This window comes from Lolium rigidum, chromosome 1 (assembly GCF_022539505.1).
Source record: "Lolium rigidum isolate FL_2022 chromosome 1, APGP_CSIRO_Lrig_0.1, whole genome shotgun sequence".
Classification (NCBI taxonomy): Eukaryota; Viridiplantae; Streptophyta; class Magnoliopsida; order Poales; family Poaceae; genus Lolium; species Lolium rigidum.
The window spans coordinates 144,333,910-144,342,616 of record NC_061508.1 but is presented as its reverse complement, the minus strand read 5'-3'; the positions used below and the strand labels follow the sequence as shown (position 1 = coordinate 144,342,616).

Sequence of the window (8,707 nt, the reverse complement as noted above, 5' to 3'; positions counted from 1 at the left end):
GACTACACGACACTTCACCATTTATGGGCCTAGGGGAATGCATCTTGTACTCGTTTGCCAATTGCGGGGTTGCCGGAGTGACAAAAACCTAAACCCCCGTTGGTATATCGATGCACGAGGGATCGCAGGATCTCAGAGTTTAAGGCTGTGGTTAGATTTATCTTAATTACTTTCTTGTAGTTACGGATGCTTGCAAGGGGTATAATCACAAGTATGTATTAGTCCTAGGAAGGGCGGTACACTAGCATAGGTTCACCCACACAACACTTATCAAAACAATGAAGATTAATCAGCTGTATGTAGCGAAAGCACTAGACTAAAATCCTGTGTGTCCTCGAGAACGTTTGGTCATTATAAGTAAACAAACCGGCTTGTCCTTTGTGCTAAAAAGGATTGGGCCACTCGCTGCAATTATTTCTCTCGCATTTTACTTACTTGTACTTTATTCATCCGTTACATCAAAACCCCCTGAATACTTGTCTGTGAGCATTTACAGTGAATCCTTCATCGAAACTGCTTGTCAACACCTTCTGCTCCTCGTTGGGTTCGACACTCTTATTTATCGAAAGTACTACGATACACCCCCTATACTTGTGGGTCATCAGGACCCGGCTCAATGCCGAGGAAGGCCTCGCAGACGGTGATAAAAATGGAAAGGTGAAGGATGGAATTTGGGGTCAGCTGCCAGAGCTGAATCCCATAGAAGAAAAGGAGGAAGCGAAGAAACTCGTGAGCCGGAAGAGAAAGGCCACGAAACAGGAAAGCAGCAAACATGACGGTGAAGCCCTTCGGGGGCTTTGGGCGAGTAACCGAACCTGGGAGACGAATGTCATCCTCAGATGCGGAGATGAAGCCGAGTGCGCGAAGTCTGCTTATGTCGCGGTTGGAAATGGCGGAGGCGCTCCAATCGCGGCTAACTTTGCCCGCCTCCGAGGTACTGCCGCTCTTCTTCTTGCCCATGGTGAACGGAGCTGCTGGTGAAGAGGCAGAGGAACAGGGAGGCTTGAGAAAGAAGATGAGCAGTAAAACGGGGTAAAAAATAAAAAAAAGAGGAGGCTCCCTATTTATCCCGTAAGAATTTGTGCCCAATCGTGGCCATAACTCCACAAAGCGTCGTGGGGGTGAAGCGGATCCGACTGTACACGTGGCGCTTGAAGAAGGAGTGGAACCGGCGGCCCATTATTCCCACGTCATGCGAAAATCGAGGAGACGCCTCGATCGCCACGCGTGCATTGGTCAAGCCCTAAACACTGCCTACGCAGAGCTAGGGTGGGCCCGTCAGGTCAAATCTTGTCAATCAGCCCACAGCAGTTACACGTCATTAGTGACGTCATAATTTTTTTTGAAGCATTCGAGGGAAAAAAGAAAAGCTATCGGATGAAGGACTTGAGTCTACGCCCGGCTGCAGACATCCGTACCTAGACTCGGGGGCTACTCCCATCGGGAGCGCTGACGCGCACCCGATAAAATGAAGACTCGACAGAATGAGCAGTCGAAGGAAGAAGGTTTAAGTTTGCATTCGGTTGCAAGCGCTCACAACCAGACACTCGGGGCTATTACTCCCATCGGGAGCACGTGATGCACACCCGATAGAAGTTTTTTGCACTCCAGGATCATGCCCGGGGACTTGATTCTGTGTAGGGTAACGTTGTTTTGTCATCGGCAGTTAACCAAACAACAGTTGGGCACGTTACTCATTATCCCTTGCATAAAGAAATTATATCGGATGACCTATGAAAATTTGCGGAAAACATCGGCAAAGGAAAATATTCGAGTGGTACAACTTGAGTCTACGCACGGATTGTGAGCATCCGTACCTAGACTCGTGGGCTACTCCCATCGGGAGTGCTGACGCGCACCCGATAAAATGAAGACAGAATAGATCCAAGATGAACAAGGACAACGAAGGAGAAGAACATCAGGAGAAGACATACTTTAGTCTCTACCGAACTATCTTCGACTAGACACTCGGGGGCTACTGACGTGGGCACTACCCTTCGTGTAACCCACATTACCCTATCCTGTATTGACTAATTGGAGGCCCATGAAGACACATGAAGGCGAGATGGGCCACTAGGACGGCGCACCAGAAGGTTCCTTGACGGGCAAGATAAGGAAGCGATCGAACAAGGAATGATCGGATCTAAGATTACTGTAAACCTAGTCGTACTCGGTAAGACCTCTTGAGACCTGGCCTCCTATATAAAGGCCAGGAGAGGGGCTGCCGAGGGACACGATCAATCTGAGCAATCTTAGCCAGCAAAAGCTTAGAGCTAGGTCACCTTAGCGATAGCCATCTCGACGAGATCTCAGCCGAACTATTCGGCACCCCATTGTAACCCATTGTCATCATAATCAAGAACAGACAGGCAGGACGTAAGGGTTTTACCTCATCGAGGACCCCGAACCTGGGTAAATCGCTCTCCCCGCTTGTCTGTGAACCGATATCTCGTGTCAGCTTGCAGGATTCCATCAACCCTAAGCCCCTATCGGAGGGCATTGGCGAGGAGTACCCTCGACATCGCCCACGAGGCCTTCCTGCGCAGGGAAAGGAGAAGCGACCGGCCGGCGGGCCCTCCGCGGGAGCCTCCCGACACCGAGCGGATCCGCCCCGAACTCCCTCTCGCCGGGGAGCTGCAGACGGCAGCGCCGCACCGTCGGCCTCCTCCTGGAGGAAGACGACCTCCTGATTTGGACCTGATTGCAAATTATTTTGAATTTGCGAGGGGGTTATTGTAAAAACAACTGATAACACTCTCCCGAACAGTAATTCGGGTCGGAGGGAGTACTGCTTTCTCTGATAACATCATTATAGTTAGTTTACTTTTTTACACTAAAAAAGGGTAGAGGATACTCTAATAGTGACCTACTTGCATATCTAGATCAATGGTTACTATTACAAATTATTTAGCGAGATTGACACATTCATTCAAAGTTGAAGCCATTGGACACAAAATATCATCATCTTTGTTTATTGCCTCCACGATTGTCATGCTATATGAATTAACAACAACACAATATCATCCCATGTGCAAGGCGAGCTGAAGGCCATGTTGCAATGCAACTAGTTCTGCCGTGTCAACGTCTATCAACGTATGCAATGAATTGATTACTGGCTCCCGTGAAGGGTGCATCAATAATTAGTCTCCTATTAGGCTTCTCTGGTTCATGTCTCCTTACCCCATTTTTCGAGGTGTTAACACAAAATCATCACTTCTTAGCATATTTTACGGGAAATCGACATGCTAAGGCCTCAAAGGACCAACATCCGAGAGCAACAACAATCGCCGATGAAGAGAAACATAGATCAGAAGGAACACATACCAAATCTAGGGGGATCCACCCACCTCCGGGAACGCATCACCGCAACGGAGGCTAGACGGGGAGAAATTTATTCCATCTTCAAGGAGTCACCACTGTCACGCCTTTCTGAGTAGAACACAAACCCTAAACATACTAAAGGAAACAACAAAATTGGAGCCTTCCCGCCGAGACAAGGGTCAGGATCCAACCACACCTCCATGGCCTTAAGGCCACAGGAGGCGAGGCAGATCAGTGGCGAGGCCGGCAGGAGGTAGGAAAACCCTAATTGCCTCTCTCTCTAATGAGTCTTTTTTCCCTCTAGCCTTGTAATGAGGAGTCGCAAAGACACACACATGAACACGTACACACAATGGGTGAATCTATTAGTCTAGCTATATTTTGAGAACCTTGTTAATTGTTATGGCTTGCAACATATGTTGTGTCTATCCTCCTCCATACATATGTTATGGCATACAATTGATTAGTTACAACAGAATCTTCAATATCTGTAGAAAACAGCTAGTTGAGAAAGATATGCAAACAACTAAATACGTCAACATACAACGCTTTAGCGAAGATGTCAACTAACTGATATCTAGAGCGAATAACATGGTTTTCAAAGTTTTCTGGGTAACCAGTTCACATAAAAAATGAAAATTGACCATGATATTCTCGAACACTGGGTTCACCGTCGTCAAAGTTATCCCGCCACAATGATGGAGTTCTTAGCTTTCGAACACACAATTCTCACAAGATCGACTGAACCCGTATCATTTCAGCCATAGGATTTGTCAAAACCTTGTACTCAGACTCAGTACTCAATCATCCGAGCAGGGCCAAGCTTGCCTTAGTTGAGGTTGTTGTAGTAGATAGTCGGAAATTCGTCGTGCTAAGGTCTTAAAAGACTAGCGCACCAAATCAACAACCATCGACAAGAATCATAGATTGGAAGAACCTGACCTGACACTACACGGGCGAATACGAAAATCACCCGGCTCCTAGGACATTCGTCGGGCACACAACCACACGCGCTCCACTGGCGCTAGGCGCGCCACCACAACAAGGGTCAAGTATGAAGGACCTTATTTCGACTTCAGAATGTTGCCACTGCCTCACCTTTTTGAAGAAGAATCTCGAAAAACCTAAAACAAGAGACACGAGGCCTCCCACCGGCAAGAGATTGGGATCCGTCACACCTCTAAGGCCTGAAATAACATTAGAGGTGGGGCATACTAGTGGTAGCGCTAGAGGAGATCGAAACCATAGCCGCTCGGGATGGCCTTCATTTTCTCCTCCTTCGCCATACCAGCTCGTGAGTTGATGCTCTACAAAAAAAACCTGAATTTCCGATTAAAATAAAATTGCTAGCCTAGTCTAGCCCACCCACCAAGTCGCCCCCCCTTCGCCAAAGGAGGAAGAGCCCTCCAAACACACCTCTTGTGCAGAAAGGGCTGCTCTCTCTCTACACCTCAAGGCTACTCCACCTCTAGTCTCTGTACGCATGGATGCCAACATGAGGATCATTCCCTCGATCCTCGAACGGGAGGGATATTTTTTGCGGTTAGGAGGTATAATCCTAGCCGCGAGAATTTGCATCAATGGTCTTCACTAACATTTCTCTCCGCTACGGCTTTGTTGGTAAAGATAAAGATCTAATCTATTTGCATCTTCATAGATATCTTGGGTTTCATATGTAGGTCGAAATTTTGTTTTCTACCTCATTAACCCAATAACAACTGCCTCACCATTCTGGAGCAGATCGGAGATGGGGTGGCATCACCGGGCGGAGATGGAAACCATACCTGCCTTTAGATGACCTTCTTGTTCTTTTGTCTCCTCGTACCTGTTTTGGAGTTAGAGCATCTCCAATGGGGCGACGTAAACGGACCAACAAAGTCCGTTTGCATCTGCGTGGATAAAAAACGCGCTCTAGCAGCTAGACGCAAAATATTCACGGCGTTCGTTCTGACGCAAATGTGAACCAAATATGCAGCAGAAATGTGTACGCGGACGGCGTCCGCGCGTCCGTTTTGGCCTGGCTGGTCCTCTCTCTCCTTTAATGCGGGACATGTCCATGTGCTGGCCAATGGTGGCCAGCCAAAAGAAATATTTTTTCTCTCTACTCTTTAATTAATAAGTACATGGCAAGGCAGTTGCGGTCAAAAGATATGTCTTTGCCGCTGGAGGAGGGCAGACGCATGCGGACATGTGACTACTTTTTGTGTCTGTGCCCGACGCAAACGAACATAAATTGTGTCTAAAATACGTCGCCCCGTTGGAAATGCCCTGACTGTTCTAAAGAAAAGAATGCAATTTTGGTGGCAATTTCTAAATTACTCAAACCCTACTCCAAGAAAGACCCGAATTTCCCGTTAAAACGAAATGCCCAGCCTGCCCCAGCCCACCCGAATATGGAGATTTGATCATGTGATGCAACTTTTCGTTGGTTGACTATAACTCAATATAAGCGACTGGAAACGTGGTGGGAGACTTTGCAACATTGGAGGCAGAGGAATCTTGTGTATATATGGGTGGTAGTACCCACAATAGTTACAACAAGCTCATGCAGAGTAAACCATCATACAAAACCAGAGATGGCCAACGATTACCGTGTCCGAGTCTTAAGCCGGCGCATCGTTAAGGCGTCCGGCTTCTCTGTCACAGTCGCACCACAAGTCCTCGCCGTCTCCAACCTCGATCTGCTACCTCGGAGTGTCCCGGGATCACTCTTCTGCGCCTATCGCAAGCCCTCCGCCGGCGGCTTCGGCGATGTGGTTGCAACCTTCGAGGGCAAGCTGCCTTCCCTGCTCGACCACTTCCTCCCCCTGACCGGTCGCATCGTCGCCAACCCACGCTCAGGGCGCCCGGAGGTGCACTGCAACAACCAGGGCGCCGAGCTCGTCGTCGGCGAGGTCGGCGTGGCTCTGGCGAGCCTGGACTACGGTGATCTGGGAGCGTCGCTGGCGCGGACCGGCGTCCCCGTCCAGTACGGCGCCGACATCGCGCTGTCGGTGCAGCTGGTGTCGTTCGCCTGCGGCGGGTTCGCCGTGGCGTGGGGGAGCAACCACGTGCTCGTGGACGGGTATTCGGGGTGCCTGGTGGCCAACGCGTGGTCCCAGCTCGTGTGCTCTGGGACGATTCCCGCCACCGAGACCCCGAACCACGACCGCTCCGTGTTCCGTCCGCGCGCTACGCCGTCGTACGGCTCTTCGGTCGGGGAGCTGTTCATGCCGTCGGAGAGCGAGCATCTCGTCAACGCTCTCACGAATGAGTGCTCCTTCGTCCGTCGCACGTACTACGTCGACCTGCGGGACGTCGCTACGCTGCAGGCGCAGGCGAGCCGGGAAGATGCGGCCGCAGGCGAGCGCGGCGCGACACGCCTCGAGGCGGTGTCTGCGTACTTGTGGAAGATCTTTGCCGGCGTTGTGGGCGAGTCCGACGAGAGATGCCGCATGGGCTGGTGGGTGGACGGGCGACGGCGTCTCACGGCGGCGGGGTACGAGGCAGCTGCGATGCGCAACTACGTCGGCAACGTCACGACGTTCGCGGTGGCGGAGGCAAGTGTGGATGCGATCCAGCGCCGGCCGCTTCCGGACGTCGCGTCAATGGTGCGTGAGTCGATCAAGTCGACGGCTACGGGCGAGCACTTCCAAGAGCTGACGGACTGGGTGGAGGAGCACAAGGCTGCCAAGTACGTCGAGAGGGCCACCGTCGGGTTTGGCAGCCCGGTACTGGCCGTGTCGGCGTTCACGTCATTCAACTTCGACACCGACTTCGGCTTCGGGCACGCCGCCCTGGTGATGCCGACGTCGGTGAACAGCGGGAGGCCATGCTGCGGCCTGATGCGGATCATCGCGCTCCCGGGAGGCAACGGCTGGCTTATCGGCATGTCTGTGTGGCCGAGGCTCGCCGCCGCATTCGACTCCGACAAGCACCGCATCTTCAAGCCTCTCTCAGCGGAGCATCTCGGCCTGGGTCAGCACAGCCGGCTCTGATTCACAAGACACATGCATGAACAATGTTTGGCATGCCAGCGAATCGGCAATAACTTCTCCGCAAACAAAGATTCTGCGGCTCTTTCATACCCTATTTTTAGATCTGATTTGCAAGGATATTGAACACGTGAATATAAAAACTGCAGAATTGAAATGAGATTTGCTACTGAGAACTGAATCGGTGCTCAGTCAACTTCTACACCGTTTGATTGCATCGTGATTCGTGTATATGAGTTGCAACTAGATTTTTTTCAGTTACAAGTGGAGTTGCAACTGAAATTTTTTACCTGCAAGTGGGGATAAAACTAAGAAAAATTATTCATACCGTTATGCTTCGTGATTCGTGCTAGTCATCAGTTGTAACATTAGTTGCAACTGAGATTTGATGACAATCTGACTGAGAACGAAGTTAGTTCTCAATCGACCGAGAAATAGTCACACCCAATTAAAATTCCATGTTTTTTTAACTACATGGTTTGAAACTTACAATATTTAGTTAAGTACCACCTCTGTCTACAAAAGAATGTCGTAAGTTTATTTAATTTCAATGTATCCAAATATTCTTTAGTATATAGATATATCCAATTTTAGAAAATCTTCTACATAATTTTGTGGACGGAGGAAGTAACATTTGACTCACATGAAAAACACTCGTGTAACTTAACTCTTCACATACTTGCTCTAGGTAGCGTTTTTGGCGATTTGCGAGCGACTGTCGTATGCCGTTCTTATCTTTCCCTGTTTATCTCAAGCTGCCCGATTCCTCTAATTCTTCCTTTGATTCAGTTCAGTTTTCTCCAGATCCAAACTCAATTCTACAAGCCCATCCTTCCCGTTTTGAGAAAGTGTTGGAACACTAGTGCCCTTATAACGCCTCACCACTGATATCTCCACCGCTGAAGGCGCTGCCGCCACCGTCGCCACTGCTGACATCGGCGCTTTTGTCGGGCGCAATATCCAGTCTTTTCCCTGCTGATTGCTACATCACGATTTGTCTTCTCCCCCACCCTGAGATTCAGTTCGTGTCTTTCCAAATCCATTCATAGACCGCTTGATTCGATCTTGTCGGCAACCATGAAGATCGTGGTGTGGAATTGCCGGGGTTTGGGGTTGGCTGCAGCAGTGGGCTAGCTGAGGGATTTAATTCGGTCCTTCAATCCGAGCTTGGTGTTCGTGAGCGAAATAAAGAAGAGCCGTCATGCTATGGATACACTGAAGTGGAGCCTTGGCTTCACCAATGGAGAATACGTTGTAAGCCAAGGTAGAAGTGGTGATTTAGCTTTGCTTTGGAAAAGGGAAATCGAGGTGGAGATACGTCCATAGTCCCAGTACCATATGGACACTATCATCAAGAAAGACGGAAGGAAATGGCGAGTTTCACGTATATATGGTGAACCCGCACTGACCAA

The 8,707-nt window shown here is 49.6% G+C and overlaps 1 protein-coding gene across 1 annotated transcript; it reads left to right on the top strand.

Annotated features, from left to right (window-relative positions):
* The first annotated feature begins 5,897 nt into the window (after positions 1-5,897).
* Positions 5,898-7,298, top strand: LOC124652212 (coniferyl alcohol acyltransferase-like). Its single transcript, XM_047191235.1, has one exon. The coding sequence runs from the start codon at positions 5,898-5,900 to the stop codon at positions 7,296-7,298; it is 1,401 nt and encodes a 466-aa protein (XP_047047191.1).
* Positions 7,299-8,707: the final 1,409 nt, after the last annotated feature.